Source organism: Columba livia, chromosome 7 (genome assembly GCF_036013475.1).
Source record: "Columba livia isolate bColLiv1 breed racing homer chromosome 7, bColLiv1.pat.W.v2, whole genome shotgun sequence".
Lineage (NCBI taxonomy): Eukaryota > Metazoa > Chordata > Aves > Columbiformes > Columbidae > Columba > Columba livia.
In genome coordinates, this window is record NC_088608.1 from 22792454 (window position 1) to 22814363 (window position 21910).

A 21910-nucleotide genomic window follows, 5' to 3' on the forward strand; every position below is an offset into this window, starting at 1 on the left:
CCACTCTAGCAGGAGCCGAAGAGCTGGTTCCTCTCAGCAGAGGACCAGCACCCCTACAGATGATGCACCACAATCACTTGTGCAAGTGTTCCTCATCTATTTCAATACAAAGTCACTTCATTTCACATCAGCCTCAGCAATAGTTAAATCAGCTCATTTGATATTGATACAGTCACATACTCATTTGCCATACTCAGCCCTGAAGCAATGAGGGGCAGGGACACCAGCAGTTAACTCCTGCTGCTGTTTGCAAACCCAGCCCAGGCCTGTGCCCTCAGCTGTGTCAGGCAGTGTGGCCATCTGTGTATACCTTAGGAAACAGAAGTGCTTCTAAGAGCCTATCTCAAAGTTTTCATTAAAACCAAACCAAACCCAACAAAAATCCTAACAACTCCCTGCCTCTTTTGAGCAATGTACTTTTGAGAAAGAAACTTTCTGAAAGAGAAGCTATAATATTCTCAGTCTCCAGACCACTCACCTTTCTTATGCAATCACTGCAGCTAATAAAAGTGATGATGAGAAACATCCAGCCACTTACGCTTTTCTGTTCCCAAATTTTTCTTTTTGATTTTACATTTTCTGAGGTGGCCTTCCTCCCACCAAAGGAAAACAGTCTTTCACATTTTGTATTACAACCAGAAAAAAAAAGAGAGGCAGTATTTTTCCCTTCAAGCTTTCCAGAAATCTTATAAATAATTTCTTCTTTGTTATGCCATAAAGTATTGAACTATCACCATCTTAAATCCAGGATACCCTGCACCATCACTAAAGACACCCACTCAAGCAGGTAAACGTGTTTCAAAAACAGTCACCTGAACACCCCCTAACACTATCACATATTGATAATTTCTTTAAAGAATTACAGAGAAAAACTTAAGCGTAATCTGTATTGCCTAAATAGCAATTATACACTCCCACATGACACACAGAACTATAATAAAAGTACTTGTAGGTCAAATAATAGCAATGACTCAGTAAAGATAACCTGCTCGGTCTTTATTCTCAGGGGAAGGGGGGTTTACTGGTCAAGTACTTTATGACTCACAGTACAGTATATTAGAAATTTTCTATGTATTCTTTAGAAATGAGAGATTGCCCTTGTAGCTCAGTAGGTAGCTCTCCTGTTTCTGGCCTACGAGGTCATAGCTTTAAGTCCCTGCTGAGGAAACTTAACAAGTTCCATCTATAAATAGAATGGCATCAGATGCTGCTACTCTAGCAAGGGTGGTGGCCTTTAGATAAGAAATTTTTATGTTTTCCTCTGTTCGGATAAAAAAAAGAAATTGAACATAGTAAGGCATGGGATATTAGGCTAAAGATGAATGACAGTAGGCTCCAAAATCCATGGAAACTTCAGTTAGCATGAGACTTGCAATTCTACCATTATAAAACTGCAATAAAGGTTAGAGAAGAATGCAAGAGCAATCATTTTCCTTCCCAATGAGCGTAAGTAATTAACTAAAATTACAAACTTTATAATATTTCAGACTGAAAAGAAACCTCCTAGGTACTGTACAATCAAAATTCAACTTGTGACATCAAAAGGCACCCTCCATGTTGGGCAAACTCTGGAGTTTTTTATTAGTAACAAAAACATTTGGATATTCACAACTCACATCTTACTCTTTCTGAAGAAGTATATCCTTGAGAGACATTTATTTAATTATCAGGGATTAAAATGATACCACTCTGCAATGTATAAATTTTTGTTCCTCATACCTATATATTTGGTAGCTCTCAGAGCAACAATCACTTGTGACAAATCTAAGAATAAAGCCTATTTAAACCCTTACCTGAGTGAGTTTGTGCTTTAAACTGTAGTTTCCTGGCCATACAGGAATATGGATTAAAGCTCAGGTATCCCTTTCACTCAGCCTGGCGATGTAATTTACTGTTCAATAAAGACAAAGGCTAACTCACTAGAGTGCTGACAATTTTCCAGCACCTCTTCCACAATCTGCACCCACGTGCCCAGGAAAACAAATTCACTCCTCTGTGGGAGACAAAGCTGCAAACAGCATACTGATCACAGTTCTGAGGTACAAACCCATGTTTTGTTCATGTACACACATTAAAAGGAAAGAAACACCAGCAATAAAACAAGAGATGAGGGTGATTTTACAGTGTGACTACATCCAGAAGAAACCAATATTATGTGAGAATGACAGGTCACACAAAACTCTGCAATAGTTTAGCTTAAGAGGCTGTCCTTCCCATATTAATCATATTTGTCTAAGTGAAAAATCTGATTAGTTAAAAGTTTTCCACACCTGCCCAAATTAAGCTAGTTGATCCTGCACTGGCACTGCTCTACTGAACAGGATGTGGGTGTAGAAAGTGTCTCCCTATTGCATGTTTAGGTTTAATGGTAACACTAGTTGAAGTTGCACATCAGAAGATTCACGAGAATCCCATCCAGGTCCTTTAATGGCAGTACCAACACTTTGGTCAATAACGTATCACCATGCAAAACATATACAAGGTTCTTTTCCGCTCTTCCGATGCTATTGGTTTACAGCACCAGCCTTCCTCCTAGGGCTGCTTCCCACATCATTGTATTGAAGAGCAGGCACGTGAGAAAGAGCCACGGTACCACACAATGGGATGCCTGGTCTCACCCCTAATCTACTTCCAATTTAACTTGTATCCATGTCTCTGCTACTGGATGCTGCACACATGCTTACTCCAATTCTACCTGGCTTATTTCTCAAGAAGCTTCATTGAGCAGATGTCTGTATGGAAGTTTCTTCTCTACCAACACTTTTTCTGAGCAAAACAATGGCTGTGCTTCCATTCTTGGAACCAGAGAGTAAAACCCAAAAGCTCAAGAGAGCACTAGTTCTCCAAGATGGCTTAAGGCTAGTACATGACACTAATGATGACTGCATGTGTTTCCCTGCAACAAACCTTTTGGCAAGGCAGTACTTCTTGAAAATTGGTCTTCCATGACTCATTGCCCCTTCCAAACCTTCTTTTATTGGGCATTTTGTGGGGTGGTTTTTTGCCTCAAACTGACTTCTCTGTCCAAAATAAAAAAGTTATTCAAATGTGCTTCCTTTTGCCCGCTTCACATTATTTAAAAGGGGGAGGAAGACCTGTATGCATAAAGAATTCCCCTATACAACATTGTTGTTTGCTTCAGAACTTCATCTGTTTTCAGAGGCACTCCCTCATTTTTTTTCATTATCACACAGAATGTGGTACCATGCCAAGAGGGTTGCAAAGGCCTCATCAGATTCAGACAGTGGTTGTGCATTCTATTTCTGCTTGCAGGTACAAAATCACTGTACGGAAGAGAGCAGAAATCTATCACTCTGTTGCTTCTGCTCATATCATCTACACAAAGAAACGGTCTGAAGTAAAATAAAGCTAAACAGCCTCTGAAAAATTCTGCTTCAGTTTTGGTGATGATTTTGCTAAATCAGGTAGAGGAACACCACTTTCACAACTTTGTGATCAAAAAAAAATCTCCTACACAAAGCCTTACCCAGAATCAAAACACTTTACCTAATTTTACAAATTATAAAAAAGCAGCTTTAGTTGATAAAATAACATTTTCACATAGCTGCGACTGCCTCTTTAATTAGAAAACTTTAACAGTTTTTGGTTTTAATATGGAGAAGCCAGTGAAAGCTAACTGAAAGGGTAGCTGAACTGTGAGTTACCCCAAATATTTATTAAACATTTAGTTACTCTAACAACAAATAAGAAGATTAAAATCTCAATGAGAACTATTATTTACTCAATAGCACACAGAAATACATCTTGATTGTGTAACATTAACAAGTTCACTATGTGCAAACTACTTTTAAACTTTGGTAGCTTAGCGGTGAAAGGTTTGTATTTGTAAAAGAGGAACTCTAACTTTTCTCTCTTTTATCACATGGCAAATACATTTAGTAATATAAAACAAAACAAAAATATCTTCAAAAAATTGAATCAAAATATGTTGAAGATATAATTTTGTAAGACGATGACGTTGACATAATTTCAAGGTGAATTTTGACACAATACATAGACGGAAAAATAGCTTCAGATATTAGCAGTGACACAGCCGAGCTACAGCTGTATAAACAGAGCCACTTTGATTCCCGATGCACAGAATGCACATGTTGAAGCGATGAGATGTGACCCATACTTTATTCACTGAAATGCTAGTGCCACAGAGTGCAGCTGAGCGATACCATCATATGCCACCTCTCTGTAGCAGTCAGCTTCCAGAAGCAGCAATCAACAGGTATGATTTCTTCTTAAACAACATGAAAAATAAAAAGCATCGTGCCTCAAGTATATAAAATCTACAGAATTATTAGCATCTTTATATAGAAAATACACACATTTTTATAGAAAGTAAAAAAATGAAGTCAGAACAGTCAGTCTTATTCAGTTAAATAACCTTGTTATCACTAGTTTGACTTTTACAGGCAAATCAAAACACTGGCACTATTAGTGCAAATTCCTAAAAACTCTCATGAAGATAAAAGTCAACTTGATTTTAAACGCTGAGCAAAAATCAGTATGAGTATTGTCAAACTCGATTTTCATTAGTCTTTATCTCAAGCAAGAAAAAACTACGCTCAGCTCACATGATTCACATCTGTCCAATTTTTAAATGAAGGCAAATTGGTTTAGAAGTTACCTAAAACCCTGAGGGAGGCAGAACCAGGGGGTGTGCTGAACACTTCCAGTTATTACAGCCATAAAACTGGAATAAAAGCAATTACAGCTTTTTAGGGACAAATGCACATTTGTCACACCAGTCACTTCTATACGACCGCAAGGGATGTTTACCTAGCTTCATGGTTCTTTCACTCTTGTCACAAAGAATGATATCTCACGGATCATCAGTGACCAAACTCCCTATCCTGCCCCCAAAAGGCAGCTACAACTCCTGTGCTGTGGGGTCCGGGCACTTCGAGGCAGAGGAGCAAAGCAGGACTCCGCAGCCCTGCCCGTGCCCCCCGCACCGCGTCACTGTGCGCAGCTCACTCGTTCCTCTGCCGGACTGGCAGACCAGGCCATGGAATGCAGGTGAGCTCTCCACTTCTTCCACAAAAGCCAATGTTGCCTGCCCTTCTTCAAACATTGGGTATTGAACCCTAAGTTTTTCTATTTATTAATATTAAAAAGGCATATTTGATAGCAAAGTACTTTTATAGACAAATTTCCTTCCAATTTCTGTAACTTTGAAGAGAATGACTGGATTTCATTAAAGAAACTAAAAATAAGAGAAAAACGTGGAACATATTTTCCAGAAAACTAGGACTGCAGGATATCAGTGGGAACAGAAACTCAAAAACATAAAGAACTCTGGCTGCTTAACATCCAGTGCATTCAAAAGCTCGACAGAGCTGTAGCAGGGACTAAATACTGACATCTACCATTTTCTTGACTGAAGCATTATTTAAGAGTAAATTTACACTTGTTACAACGTTGCCATTTTTAGTCCACCATACAAAGAAAGTCATTTTCTACAAGTACTTGTGACTGATCTGCCATAAAAGTTGAAAGGGTGGTTAAAGTCATGCAACTTGGGAAGAAACACTGTTACAATCTTCAAACAGCCTGCCTTCTGCCACCACAAAAACACTGCTGCCTCACTTAAAACCCTCATACACCCAAAACACAGAACTGTCAGAAATGTTTTGAATTAAACAGTGAAACTTGGAAGACGAACAATACCGTAACGACTTTAAAGCATGTGTCAGGTTACTATAGTACTAATGCTGTAAACACCACTACCCAGGACAGAAAAGCTTAAAATTAAATTCCCCATTCACTGAGCCAGTAAGTAAGCAAGTATATCTGTTTGAGGTTTTCATTATTGGATTTGGCCAAAAATAAAATATACCTCTACCCCTAAGAAACTGGGATAACCTCTGATTTTATTTTTTTTAATAATAGTATATTCAGATCAAATAGTTTATTTTAAATATGAATAAATCCTTTTCAGTTTGTCCACTTTAATAGAAAAAACTCTATAGCAAGTATCAAAGCCCAACAATGCACTGCTTTGTTCTCTACAGGAAAACTTATTCACCTTGTTTGTTGCGCTCAGAGAATCTGCTTCTTACAGTTACTAATCATGTCTAAAATTATCCCTCTTTTACTTATTACCCTACCACATGCTGTTGTCACACATGTTGCTGTTTCTTTAGATATATTAAAATATACCTCAGACATTTAAAAAAATGTTTTCATTTACTTAATGAACACTGTGTCTCCCAGGGAAAGTAACAGTGTATAAAGGATATGGAAACTTGAGGGTTGGAAACCCATAACCATTTAAATGTGGGGGTACTCTCCTTTTTTAAATGAAGTAAGGAAAGTAGAGAATTAGCCAGACAGAAATAAATCTTGTTTCTCCTCAGCTTTATACCATGCAAGAAATAGTCCAGATAAACACCACACAGAACTTCCACAGTTACAAAAGAAATGTAATTATAGCTGCTTTGAGAGCATCACAGCTGCAGCTCACCTGTGTGCCCTGCAGTGGATAAACTGATAGGCAACAACCTTCTTCAAAAATCATCTCATAACGCAAAGAGGTAACAACAGGGAGTTTTGTTATGGCAACTAAAAAAACCCCACAGACAAACCTTTCGTCCTAAAGGAAACAGAGTTCAACACATTCTCAATGAATGAAGAGAACAGGATCAAAACCTTTAGCCTAGGACTACAAAATACCTTCAGTTAGACTCCCAAAGTTTAGCTTACCCTTGTCAACAAAAGCTCTCCATTCCTAGCTAGCCACTTCCTTGCCTATCATTACTGAGTGACTTAATTCTCAAACTGCTTTTTGCAAAAATATCAACCGAACCAAGCTAAATCAAAGCCTAACAAGCCTTTCTTCAACATACTCAGGCACACAGGCCTTGAAGTCTCCCACACAAACCCCACAGTGACCTGTTGCTGATGCTCTGCCTGGCATCCTGAGATAAGAAAAGGCCACTTCTCCGACCAGCTCTGCTTCACCTGCCACCCATTAGCGTGGGCAGCAGCAGTGCACACAAGAGCAAAGACAAAGAGCAGCAGTTTCAGTGCTCAAAGGTGAAAATTTGTTCCAGATCAACTCAAAACCTGACTGAAAACAAATGCTAATGTTTTCATGCTTTGAAAAAGCATGGTCCCCAGATCACTTCCTAGCATATCTCTTCTCAAGAACATTTTATCATCCTCATCTCCTCTTAATCTTCAGCAACACCTTCTCTCCAGCCTGCTGGCATACAAAGTTCCATCTTCCAGTGCACTCCCTCTTCCCCCTCCATGGGAGCAAACTGGGTTATTTTCCAGCTAGCTTCTGTGCGAGCGCAGGGCTGAGTGCCGACGGCCAGCCACAGGGCGCTGCTTCCTAAAGACACACAGCTCGTTGAGAACTTGGACCAAGCCCTGGTGAAGGGCAACAAAGCAGCTTCCTTCCCTCAGGATCTGGAAAGTTTAGGGATTTACAAAAACAGTTTAGGTACTTCCTATAATCTGACAGAAACCATGCAAACTCAGGTATGCCACAGGCTCATAAAAAGGGATTTTTTGATTTGAAATAATTTTGACAGGTGGGTGGGTGTAAAAACATTACCGCATATTAAAAAGGCTTATACATTTTTATAACATAAGTTGGCATGGTATGTTGAAAAGTTCAGTGGGTAGTTTTAACTACAGTTTGTACTGTGTAAGCAATAGATTTTTTTTTTTTTCATTTCCTAGAGGGCTATTGCCTGCTTTTAGTGCCAAATCTTCATTTTTACAGTACTGTGGGGAAAAGAAAGTAGAACTACTATGCACTTTGCAGGGCAAAAGAAAAGTAGTTTTACATCTCTCAACCACAAAATTTTGCATTAAGTTTTTATTACTATTAGCCCTAAGTAATATTTTGAAAGATCTTTGTGTTTACAGGGCAATCAACACACAGAATTTCTACTTCGGTTCATCACTAGTTTGCATTCTAGCTAAAACATCTAGCAAGAACAGCGTAAGAGGCAGGGTTGAGATCTTGAAAAAGGAAAAAAGTGCTTTTTAAAAAGTTATTCCATTATCTTTTTTTTTGCTCGCGAAGAAGAAAAACGGCATTTCACAATCATTACATTTCAGAATCCTTGAAAGAAAATGAAACATATAGCAAGTAAATGCAAAACTAGACTAGAAGAAATAGATGTTAGTACAAAGTATAATAAATATCCAAATGGTGTAAATACCCACAACAGTCCCATTCCACCTTCAATTCCCAAAGAAAAATATTAATACAAATGGTGTTAACCCTTATAATAGCTACCTGAAACAAATGTTTAAAGATTATTCAACACATAGATTAAAAAGCTTCTTCTCCACTGGCTACTGTATCAATCTGTTCCTTAACAAGCATTTATGATACAAGTATCAAAACAGAGCAAGTACAAAGAGTTTATCACTTGTTCTCAATTGACACCAGGTAAAACCCTAATTACAATATCAGGACAGCAATGGATTTGGGAAAACTAATCCCCCTTTTTTTCCAGGGACACGGTAGCAATGGTTCTTGGCTAGTTACAAATACTTAAAATACACCTATGCATTAGCACAGCTTTCACACATTGAACCAGATCCTAAAATGATGCACAAGTTCAAAAGACTTACTTCACTCTAGCCAGCAAGGATCTGGCCTCATCTTTTCAAAATGCGTTCATTTTAAATACTATTTATTAACTGCTTAACAACAATCAATAGCCCATAGTTCTCTATTCTACTGAAAGCATGCATCAAACATCATTAACAAAAAATAGTAGTACTAGATATAAAATATAAAGAAGGTCAAGTTTTCAAAGGAGAAGTAATGCTACACACACACACAGTTCTAAATGGCTTCCAGGTACTAGAACACCTTAAAAAAGGCCAATGTTCCCAAAAGCATGTCCTTTCTTTTCAACAGTATAAGCCTAAGAACACAATAGCTTTCCCCATGAAGTCTGTTTCACTTGGTGCAGAGTGGAGGTACTCTGGTTTCAACCAAGTCAGGGTCCAAGTATTCTTGATGCATAATAAATTGCATTTGACTGAGGTAGCACACTTACGTATTCACATCAAGCACACAGACTATAGAGGCACATCAGTTCTCTGGTCTGTATAAACATGCTTCAAAAAACAAGCTCATGGGAACAAGGGTTCTAAGCATCTAAATCAGTACTAAAAGATAGTAATTTTCTTTGCATTTGAGTTTTGTTTTAGAAACACCCTGTCCACAAAAAAACTTTTTGCTCCAATCACCAAATAAAAAGTATTCATATTTTTTATTTTGTTCTATTGTTTCATCACTCACTGTATAATAACGGCCAGCCAAGAGGTGTCCAGCTTCCTCAAATCTGCACAAACATTATTATGCTCAATCTTTTCAGACCAGAACCCTTTTTCAAGACTCAACATGTACTGCAAACAACATACGCCTTCAACAAGCTTTTGAGTGGCAAGCTTGTAAGTGCTGTTAATGTGACTCTGAAGGCCAGTTCTGTATTGCGTTAACAGGTGACGAAAGAAGAATCAAAGCTCTTGATCTGAGAAATGTTCAGAATTCAGAGATGGGAGGCGAAGGGTGTGTTCAACATTCAGTACAAGTCATACAGAAATCAGGAAAAGGAAAGAAGAGCAGCTTGCCCTGTGAGGAACAGAATCCCACAGTCTGCTACTAATTCCGTATTTTCATTTTCTACTTCAATTTCAGCCTTTTATTATCACATTTCATTCACTCTATAAAACCAAACACATCAACTGCCATGCACTGCTGGCAAGAGAATACAACAAACCATTACCGCAGACTTCCAAAATCCCAGTTCCCTTTTAAGTCTTCAGCACAATGAAGACAGACATACCTGTTACGTAACAGAGGATGGGGATTTTCTTGATTGGAAAAACTCAAAACCTGATGACTTTGAATTGAATAGTAAAAGTTAAAATTGTAATGGATATTTGTTCCACAGTTCTTAATTAGAGTAAAACAATGCAGTCTTCAAGCTATAGAGAGAACATATAAATAAGTTTACATACGCATCAGATGAAAGATCCCATCACAGGCGTTAATATGAGACAAGAAGGAATTTCCTAAGCCTTGGCCAGTGTGGGCTCCTTTTACAAGGCCAGCAATATCCACCACATTCAGAAAGGCTGGAATTTTGCTGAAATATAAAAGTTAAAAGTTTCATTACTGAAGCACATTAGCCAAAACTTTCGGCACAGAATTAAATTCAGAACATGAAAATTCCAATATTTCTTTGTTCTAGAACAAGTTATACATGACAGTAGCTTTCTTCATTATTTAATGTGTAATGTACAAAAGAAAATATTTCCCCCTCTCATGTAAAACATAAACCACCTTTAATTTCTCTGTCATTATTAATGTAAAATGAAGTAAACTAGTTTCTATGTGTGGAATCATACTGACAAGTACACAAATAATCAACCAGTTCTGGAACGCTGAGTCATGAAGTCAGGCACCTGTAGTGAGCAGTTTTCATGGTACCAAAGGGATAAGACACATAAATGGCCATTGCACTCTGCTGGCACACACCTCTAAGGTTACTGCTTAGTTCATTAAGCGGCTTTCTCAGAAGACAAGTGCATTTTTTTAATACAGTGGTGATTAAAACTAGCAGTGATCAGAGTTATGCAAACAATTTGAAAGAAAGCAGAAGTTGAGGTGAAGGTGGCATTATAACGTAAATAACTGTGATCTTTTCCACCATAGTTAACAGCAACGGGTTAGCAGACATGTCTACTTGATATTTTATATAGCAACAACAGAATTGCCATGAAGTTCTAATTAGCTTTCAAAAAAATGGAAAAAAAGCTTTTAGAGCTATGAGAAATGCATATGGCAATTTATAAACTGCAAGCCTTTTTTATCTTCTGCAGATTCTCAAGATGGTTTAAAATGAGCAAATAACTTCACGGGCATTAATCTTTCCAGGTATATTCTAAACTAAATTACTTCTCAAAATCCAGCTGAGTCAGGGAAAAAACAACTAAAACTTTGTGACAGGTGTTGACTAAAAGCACTTTCATATGGTCTATGCAAATGACAACACCATGATGAACAGTGGCAGAGACAGAACCACAATGAAATGCTGCAAATTCCTCACTTGCAAGAACACAAACTGCGTATCAGTCATCAAGATCTCCAACATGATGGCTTCAAAATAAACTGGAACACTACTTAATTTCCAAACACTTTAAATTATCACCATTCGATTTCATTAGCAGTATGCTAAGAGTAATATAACAGTTGACTATTTTACTGACAGTAGCATAATGGAAAACACCCAAATCCCTAGTTTTAACAACAAGGATGAGAAGGGTATGACTTACGCTACAAAGTCTGCATGACCGTACAGTGGCAATTTGTGAAGTGATGAAGTTTTCTTTTATGGTGAGTATTCTTCAATATGAGATTCAAATCTAAAGATACAAATTCTGCGGTCTACCTTAAGATGTCTTACCCAAAGACCTACCATTGCAGTGCTGCTCACAGACAGAAGCAAGCACATAGGTGTGAATGAGTGCTAGGGATGACCCAGCCAGTGACCTCCTAGCCAGCCCTATACAGAAACCTTCTCTAAATAGCATAATATTTCCAGAGTCTTTATCATTCACAGCCCAAACTGAGCTTTACTGTTATTAGTGTGACAGCTCAATGATAAACATATTTGGGTTTTCGAGTATTGAAACATTTGACAGCATGACTGTTATCAAATCTGTACCAGCAGAAAACTCCACTAGCACCAGAAAACCAACCTTCTCTTCCTATCCTGATGACTGGGGTGGCAGCGATGGCACAGACAGAAAACACTGTAGCTATAGAAATATAGGGATTACTGTGTCTACTCAGGGCAATGGGCTGAGGTAGAACAAAACGAGTTTCCAACTTTTTTTTTTAGTGCTATCCCACTTACATTTGACTAAAAATAACACAACACATAGTTTAATATTAGCAGATGCCCTGCCTCACTTGAAATGAACTAGCTAATTTGGGAAGTTAAGATCTGTTAGATTCTGTCCTAGTATGCAACATCAATATTTCTGGAAGTGTGGTGACCTAAAAGCAAAATATTTTATCCTGCTTTTGGTTTGATCTTCCTCTAACACTTCCCAAGAAAAACAATTTCTTCAAGTAACCTAATTTCACAAGATAAGATCTGAACAAAATCTTTTTCTTTACTAAGGTGAAGTTCAAAGTATCACCAAACCTGTCAGGTGTAATGAATTAGGAACGTAATGATGCATTTCATGTCATTAGTACCTTGGTGGCAGTTAGAAACAAGCACAAATACAACACAGTACACAAAAGTGAAAGTTTAAAAAATATGCAAGCAAATATTTACAACGTAGCATGAGTTACTTAAATTCAAGTACACAATGTGTTGACTTTTAGCTTTAAACTTCATTAGGCCCATGAAAAGAAGGGTCCACCCTTGGGAAGACAGGTGTTGTATACTGCAAGATAATGATGTTGAATGCAAAAGAAAGAACACGAATTTAAAATACATTCTGAAGTAAGTAAACTTTGAAAATGCCACATTTTTGTCCCACTTTAGTTTTCTTAGCAAACTCTGGTTTGTTTTCCTTCACTACAACAAACTCAAACAGTATACAAACTGAGACAGAAACAGCAAACCCTTAACACAATACCAAGAGTAATGCACAGTCTGAAAACAGAAACCAGTAACTCCATTAATGCATTAACCCAAAAACTCCTTTTGCCTGACAGAAGCACAGAGCTAATATATACCTCAGAAGAAACAGCAGAAACTTCCTAGTCAGAATTGTTATGATTCCTTTCTTTTTGACACATAACTAAGTCAACAGCAAGGTAGAAAAAGCCACTCTCTAAAGCACTCTCCATTGTCATTTTAAACTGTGTTTTAACAAAAACAAAGGTGGTATTAGAAATGTTCTTCTGTGCTCCCCTCTCATCACTCTGGTAGGATTAACTTCCTGGCCAGCCATCTGAAGAACTCATGCTTTCACTACAAAGATGCCACATTAGAGCAAGACAGAGACCTTCATATGCAGATGGACCACTATCACCAGAATCAACCTCATTTGCCAGACAATGGAAAGAAAACCCCAGCACAGTTATTTCACAATAGATGCAAGAGGCCTTTGAAGATGAGTATCCAGGATGTTTTCTCACCTTCACCCAGGGTACCACAAAGCTAATGTTCCAAGCAAAACTATCTCCATTCTTTGCAGCTCCATTCCTAAGCCTATATCTCTATTTCATCATAGAAAGATGAATACAGAGAAAAGCAGGAAAAAAGCACAAACTAGTCACCCTTGCCTATGGTCTCAAGAACAAAGAGTAAATATTATTAAACTAAACAGAAAACACTGCAAAGAATGAGGGGAAAGTACCATTTATCTTGAGTGTATTTTAGTTCTTTTAAATGTAGACTTTACTGGATCGTTCCTCCCACCCTCCCCACCCAAAAAAATACATTAATTTCCATTTCTTAAGATTCGTTAGTCAGCATTAGCATAATGTCACTGAGCTTCAAATGATCATCAGGAACAGGTGGCATCAACTGATCATTTGTACAAATCAGTGCAATACCAATCTACCATAAAGCATGTCACGGGAATTTGTAATATGAAACTGACTACCAAATCCAGAAGTATCTCTACATTTTAAGTGTAGGTATAATCCTTGAGCAAGGACTTTTTACCTCACCTAGAAATACAGCACTGTGTTTTTCTGTTAGCATACTACCTTTGCTGTATGAGCTACTGTGCAACAAAGAACACGAGACGCACCAGGCCAAAGAAACTACAGTTTTGTAACCCAGTGGTTAGCGTATTCATTCAGGAACAAGAGATTTATGCCTCCACAGGGCTATACATTTTGCAGGTGAGGAGGCCTATTTCCCACCAACTTTGTTTCAAACTTCTGCCCATAACAGCTATTTAAACAGGCAAGAGGAGTTTCTTTACCTGGCCTGTTTGTTTAGTACAGCAGTACTGAACAGTACAATGCAACCAGTTACCTTTTTTCTTTTAAAATGCACACACATGGGTACCTGCCATTTGTTGTGCATATATTTTTTTCCCCAAAATCTGAGGGGAAGAGGAATATTTCTCTAATTTCCACAAGTAATTGTTTAGTTGAGAAACCTCACAGGCAGCACACACCTGGCACTTCGACTTAGATTGAAACATCATAACAAAAATGCTGTTTCTCTCCCTGGGTTTTTGTTCTTCCAGGTTTCCACAATCTCTCTCCTCCAATGGAAACAACACCCCGATAATTTCTCTGCAGCATTTACTATAGTTTACTGAAATCTCACACCCACCAGGAAACCTGGAAAGCCACCTGACAACTTCAACGAAGTTCAAAATGCAGCAATTTTCCAGTAAGCCTGGTTGATGATTCTCCTAACACACTCACTTCTTATTCATTTCTTGTATAGTTTAAGAAATTCTGTCAACTCAAACTCTATCTGATTCCAGCCCCACATACCAAACAGACCAGATCTTCAGTATTAGGGTAAAACGTTCAACACCCCTTTTCAGTACAGCCAAACATCCTACTGATCTCCTGGTTCCAGCACAGGCTCTTCTGCCTTTAAAGGCTGTTATCTGAAATCTATTAGAAAAGGAAAACTCTTCTTCCTTCCCAAAAGTTCACATAACTTAAGTAGGAACCATCCATTAAGAGTTCACAAATGACCTGAAGTATAAGTAGCAACATAGACGGAGAACATGTATATTGTGACAAGTTCTTAGAAAGCCATTCAGCTCTGTCTTCACAGCTATTTTTGGCTCATGTTCCGAAAAGAACAGTTCACAGTCCCTCCCTCTTCCAGGAGACTGTACTCCCTATTACAGCTTCTGCAGTCAATCTTGCAAGCAGTTTTGACCAATATAAGCAAAATACCTCACAGCGTAATTAAAGGAATCTGCTTCTGAAGAACTAGGTACTGCAGATGAACCTGGGTCATTTCTATGCAAGAACTATTTAATTAATAGCATTTTATACACGGTACTGAGAAACAAGGCTTGAACCTAATAGCATATGAACCAGAAGTTAAAATTCTATTGATTAAATTTCACTTACATGTATTCTAAGAAGGTAAAAAATTCAATGTGGATTAAGACACATACTCAGTGTCCCATGTATATCGAATGGCAGTGATCTCAAACTATTCAGTGAGTTATTACACCAACAAAATACAACTAATTAAATTTTGCTTTTTCCCACCAGGCAAAAAGATGGCTCAAGTCACCACTACTTAATGTCTTTCGCTCACTCCTGGCAAATTATTAATTTGCAATTCTAAAGCAAGCATCACACCCAAGCTGATTTACACAGGCTTAGAATCAACCAGAAAGGAGTAACACCAAAGAAGCACATTAACAACAGGATAGACTTGCCAATTATCAGATTTTTTTCTGTAAAAAAATGGGATTCTCTCACAGATGCTGATATGCCAGAGTTACATCCAGGTAAGTTATTTGTGCTTCACGCTGGAATTACAAGTGGTTTTCATTTACATAAATGCTCTTTCTAAATTTAGCTGAAGTCCCATATGATGTCATTCAAAAATTCCCACTGCTGATATGGTTTCTAAGTAGCACTCTCTACCAATGGATTACACAATTTTGATGTCAAAACTTTATCAAGTATCTGAGTATGCTATCCTACAATAAGTTCAAGAATTAATATTCCACAGGACTTTCACAACCTAAACAACAATGGAAGTTACTCAGATTTAGTTTGGTAACTACCAGTTTAGTACTAAAGATCTGAATGAATTTATCTGAATAATCTACAATGCAACAGAACAAACCAAAGCAATTTGCTGACAAAAAGGACTGAGTTTCCAAAGTACACTGTACAGTGTTAGAGCTGAAGAGGAGTAGTTGCACTTCACATATAAACCTCCTGCAAGATAACCAGGATTGCTTCAAAATTTAAGTTTGAAAAGGACATTCAAGATAGATTAAAATCAGTTCAAGTTAAACAGAAATGTTTGCGGTTGCAATAAGAATTATGTTTTGTGAACGCACACGCGCAAGGCAACACACCTGCTTACAGGTGCAAACAAACAAGGAATTAAATGAATACTGATAACTTAAGAAAGGATGAACCAAACTACTTACATTTTACTCATTCCTGCTTATCATCTCTTTTGATTTTAACCAGAGGAGGAAGCAGAAACACAGACTTTAAAATCACTTTTTTAATTAATGTTTTCACAAGCGTTGATTACTATCAGCCAATACAGTCCTTCGGTTCTAACTATTTACAGTTAAAACATATCTTAGGCTTACATCGCTTCTACCTGAGAATTTTTTCTAGTTAATCGCATAGCTTAAAGTAAAGAAGAAAGAATGCAAATAATTGCAGCAAGGAGATTATTTGGGGCAGAAAATTTAAAAAAAGGAAATAGCAGTTTCCTCCACCCCCTCACCCAAAAATCATTCTGAGGCTTGAATCCTATGTCACCACTGAGATCCACCTCCTGATCAAGCTGAGTACACTACAGCTGTGGCAGTGGGCAGGACCATACAGGCTAAACCTGGGGGGTATATAAACACTCAGATGCTTTCAAGACATTTGTGAGTTACAACACAAATCACTTGTCCAAATGACATCAGTTTGACATACTTACACTAAAAAATATTTTTAGGCTTAAGGTGATTAAGCAGCATCTTAAAGAAATTTAGAAAAAAAAAATGCATGATAATAGCTTTATTAAAGCTTTTATTAAACTACTAAAATTTCTTTAGATGTGCTACACACAGAGTTCTTGTGTAAGAAACCCATCACTTCTAATCACAAAATTTCCCTTTAAAATATTAACTGCAGTTAACAGATCAACTGTTTCTGGCTTCTGAGTCCCAATTTTTCAAGGCAGAAGCTACCTGCTGAGATGAAGAACATCTCTTTTCCATTTTATAATTAGCAGATCTCATCCTCTGCTACCTGCTTAAGATTCATAGATTGGGGGGGGGGAGTGAAGACACCCCTCTGCTTTAGTTCCTGCTGAAGTGAATTGGTCCAAAGAAAATATTCTCTTTCCAATTACTAAACTGGAACTAATTCAATCATTAGTCTGTCAAACCTTGCCTGAAAGTACTCATATTGAGGGAACAGGGGTAGGAGGACAACAAAATAAAAAGCCAACAACCTTTCCTTTCTGAAAAAGCTGCATGTTGGCTCAATGTGACAAATACAAGTTTTCACTGTGTACTGTATAAAATTTAAAACAAATAAGTAGTTTAGATACGTAAGTTAGTAACAGAATATAAACTAAGGCCTTAAAATAACAAGAATTCAGAATTATTTTTAATATATTAAGGTCTTTTCTTTTTTAAATATCCACAATTCCATTCGCACCAGAAAGTGAGCAAAAGGTAACATTAAAGCTCAAGAAAGTTTGCTCAACTAATTCTTTTGGCAGCAACACAGCAGTTTTTACTGGAAGCTCTTGGAGCCCACCTTCTGCATACAGTCTCTATCACTGAACTTAATTACTGTGAACAGTCATATACATCATCCACTGCAGCAGAAAGAAGAAAACCACAGGTCATAAGTTCTGGCAGCATACCTTAATCTATTATGTACATATTTACCTTTACATTATAGTGTCTAAATTATTTCAATTACATTTACATATCCAGTTAAGTAATACCAGTCAGTTTTCAGCATGGGCTACTAAGTAACTGCATACCAGTCCCATCCAAGCTGACTCTTTCCTCTTTTGGCAATAGGAATGGATCTTCAAGCAACAGACGGTACCTGAAAAGCCCAGGGTACTCTTCCTCCCAGGGCAGAACGGCCACACACCCACACTAGCAAGGCTCCTGGCAACAGAGTCTGTCTCTCTGTAGCAGCAGGAACCTCAGCTCAGTGTGATACAGGGAGAGGGTCAGCCCGGCTCAGTCCCACTCTTCCCATCCCAACAGCAGGCATGAAGACAAGATCCCTTTGGCCTGTCCTACGTTATTTTAAGACAGAATCCCCTTTTCTTTTCCCCACCTCCCAACAATGACTGCAGCTATATCATGACTAAGTATAACACATGGGAAATAAAAACCTGAATGCTTTAGATTTTGAAAGACAAAATCTTGGGGCTAGACAAGAGTCTTAATTTAAAGAGAACTCGATGTTTACAAAACATTGTGTGTACACAGATTGATTATGCCTCCTAATCCAAACAAGCAAAAAATTAACACAGAACATATTACATAAAGATGAAGAACAAAATCAAGACTATACAAGAGAAATTAAGGAATTTAAATTACAATTCAGTTGTGTATCTTCATGACCACAGCCTCTTTTTCCTGAGTTAGTCTCAGACAGACTAGCACACACAGCCCAAGAAGAGTTACCTCAGTTTACTGTGCTACACAACTATCACTAATTATCACTGCTTTATTACTGTTATAGTGACATATTAAAATCTTAAAAGCAGCATAAGTGAACTTAGGAGCTATAACTACCCACTAATCCCACGTGCATTGATTTCAAGTAACAAATACTCTCTTAAAAAAAGTTTAAAAAAAATTCAAATGAAAACTGATTTACTATTTATATCCCACTTATTATCCAATTCAGTATATTTACTGCATACAGATTCAGTAAATATACTATTTTCATTCATATTTAAGATTGATTTTTTTTTTTCCTGAGAAAGTTTGCAAGTCAAACAACATGCACACAGGTATTTGCAATCTGAGCACTCCTTGTAAGGATAGATGGCCAAAGGTGGGATGAAGGGTGAGATAATAATCTCTCTGTCACTTTGACTATTAATTTAGAAGTAGCCACTCATAGCTAAGTGAGGGGAAAAAAAAAAATATTGATGTGGCCAAAACAACAATAACACTACAATTTAGAACCAATTTGTTGACAAAACTTAAAAGCCACACCACTGTCTCTGTACAATCAACAGCCAGAATGTTTTGTCTCAAATTCAGCAAGTTTTGGTTTATGATCCATACAGTAACAAGTATGGTTAATACTTATTTGAGAAGGAAAAACAAGACAACCTGTTATAACAATCCAGCTAAACAAATAGCTCCATATTAATGTATTTTTCAGTATCCAAAAAGTATACAGGAATTACAGTCGGAAGCAATTTGTTTGGACCTGAAAATTAAGTTAAGCAATGGATTTTTGAGCAGTGATTAATCAATCTTTTTAAACTGCGTGATCCGGCTCTAAAACTGAGGCCCAAGTGTTGAACAAAAGCAGAGACATACGAGACGTGTGCTAATTTGTCCTATGGTTTATGTACACTCACTTTACTCAACATCTCTGCAAGTAACTGCAAACTGAAATTAACAAGTCACAAGCATCTATTTACATTTTCATTTTCTGAAAGCACCTTAAGTTTTGTTGTTCAAGCAAAAATCCAGTTCCCACACTGAACATACAGAGCAGGTTACAGAAACAGTCAATAGCAAAAAACGTTGATGTGACAAAATTAATAAAGAAACAATTAGAAGAGACACATTGTAGGAAGATCCCTGAATATACCAGGTAAAAAGTAGCAAGGCCCATAAAAAGGAAAGAAAGAATCAGGGTAAAAAGGCTGCCCATAAGCTTATTGTCAAAAGACTGAGGACACAGGTATGTTGATAGAAATTTGTTTGGCTACCTACAGCAGACATGATATTCTGCATGACAGAAAAAACGGGATGGAAATTTTACAAATGAGCAGCCTCATGACGTTAGGTATGTCCACTACTGTTAATTTTCTAAATCTCTTCAGAAGATCCTCCAAGTCACTTGAGAGACACTGCCTTCAAAGACAGGAACACTGAGCACCAAACAGTGTTGAGCAATGACTAGCAGCTCCTAGATTTCTCATACCACAAAGGTCATACTGGGAGGCAAAAAAAAGTATAATGCAGGTACATATAAGATTTCACATTTCAAAACAGATGTCAGTAAAACTTAAAGACATTACACTTGCATTAAACCTCTATGAAAACTTTGGGCTCAGTAACACTATTTCAGCTGCTTAACTGAAGAAAAATATTAAGAAGTTGAGTTACCTTGGAGGCTTGTGGTACTGGCATAGGAAGTCAAATCTGTCATCTGGCACAGGCACTCGACTCTCATTTGGATCAATAGTACAGAAAGGAAAGTTTTCTGCTGCCACTTGACTCTTTGTTAACACATTGAAAAATGTGGACTTCCTATAAATGAAATACAGATGTTTTTAAAGAAGTTCAGATTAGAAGCATTTAAAAAGGCCGAATAGAAACACATCTCATTCCAACCCAAGGCAATACCGAACTTTCCCTCTGCTTCAAGAACAGCGATCACTGCCCTGATTCTAGTACAAAACACTTTGAAATATGCATAGAGTGACCCAGTGATGTTTACCTCTCTTCTCTGCCCTTGAATTTTCCCTAAGTGACTATATTGCACATGTCAGTTAGCAAAGAAATTTTAAGCCAAAAGCAAAGCGCAGCTCTACTGGCCACTACTCATTTTCTTCAAGCACAAAGTGAGAAACCATTGAGGATGCTTGAAACTTATTCTGAGTGAACTAGTTTTGCCAAGACTCACCCGCTCTTTCCACAACTGTATTGTTTCTTCAGATTTATTTATGTATAAACACAATTTCAGTATCTAAGCAATAGAAGTCAACAATCAAAAGAGAAAAAAACAAGGTCACAGAAAGGAGATCACATAGTCAATCAGTTACAAGTAATCCTTTGGGGATATGAAGATACAGTTCTACCTTAGCAAACATTTTTCATCCCTCTTAAATATCACTGGGAAAAAAACCTGCAAGTGATATCAGGGGGAAAAAAAAAAAAATAAAAAAAAGAAGAACATTTTTACTTAAAACGAGTAGTGGATGATTTTGTTAGTTGGCATTTATCATTTATTAAACAAGAAGAGAGCAATTCTTGAGTTATTGCTAAAAGAAAGCTCTTAACCAACTCCTTAATCTCCTACCATAAATACTCTGTATTGGGATTTTTTATTTTTTTTTTTTTAGTTTCATATATATTCTCAGACACTGGGGAAAAAAAAAACAACAACTGAAAGCTGTTCTGCATACAGTCAATGTTCTCAGAGGTCAGTCACAATTTTCTTTGAATGTTACATTATAACAACTGCAATATTTTCCCACTGAAATGTTATACAATGTTACTGCTAATTAGTTCCTTTCTGGTGTGCAAGTTACCTACACCCTAATATATATATATATATATATATATATAAAATACAAGAAAGCCATACTTACAGCTCAAAGATGTGCTCAAAGTATTTTCGCCTATTTTTTTAAAAGATTTACAGTTTGAGAATGCTAAAAACTTATTTTAGTAAACGGGATACACACAAACTAATACCAACAGTTTCACAGAGGTAATTAATTGTCCTTTGTAAGTTGCTTAAGCACAGCTCCTTTGAGAAGCCGTAAGAACTACAGATGAGAAATGTGACAGAAAAACAATTCATCTTCCATCATCTCTCCCAAACTGTAACTTACACAACGTTTTTCATTACAAACTCTGAAGAAGTTTCAAGAATGAAAGTCCTCTTCAGTGGTAATGACACTTATGGTACCATCAGCCTCTTCCTGTTCACATCATCCTCTCTCAAAAAAAAAATAAAAAGTAATTTGTGTGCCTATGCATTTGCATAAAACGTGCGTTACACACGCACCAGACTGGAAGCAAGGAAATGCAAAAGGAGCGGTATCTTACAAAACTCAGCAATTCCTACGATTTTTTATCTTTTAATTCTTCACCATTATCTTGTCCAGACTTGTACGTACCAGCCTCATGCTACCTGAGTGTTTCACATCACTTCACGTATAAGTAGCACAAGCTAAAGACGTAAGTCTATCACTGAGCAAAAAGACTTGGACTGTATCTCTCGGCTCTACACTCCTCTACAGGCACCTGTCTTCACCCAGAA

General features: G+C 37.3%; 1 protein-coding gene across 2 annotated transcripts in view; it reads right to left on the reverse strand.

The window, feature by feature from the left end:
* OLA1 (Obg like ATPase 1) overlaps positions 1 to 21910 on the reverse strand; it is a 101883-nt gene that overhangs the window by 79331 nt on the left and 642 nt on the right. The window contains exons 3-4 of one of the 2 annotated variants that reach the window (XM_065068807.1): positions 20026 to 20169; positions 10012 to 10139 (exon numbers count right to left, since the gene is read on the reverse strand). In XM_065068807.1, the coding sequence (XP_064924879.1) occupies positions 10012 to 10139; positions 20026 to 20169 (272 nt within the window). The remainder of the gene's footprint in view (positions 1 to 10011; positions 10140 to 20025; positions 20170 to 21910) is intronic. The other variant, XM_065068808.1, reaches the window with a different exon arrangement.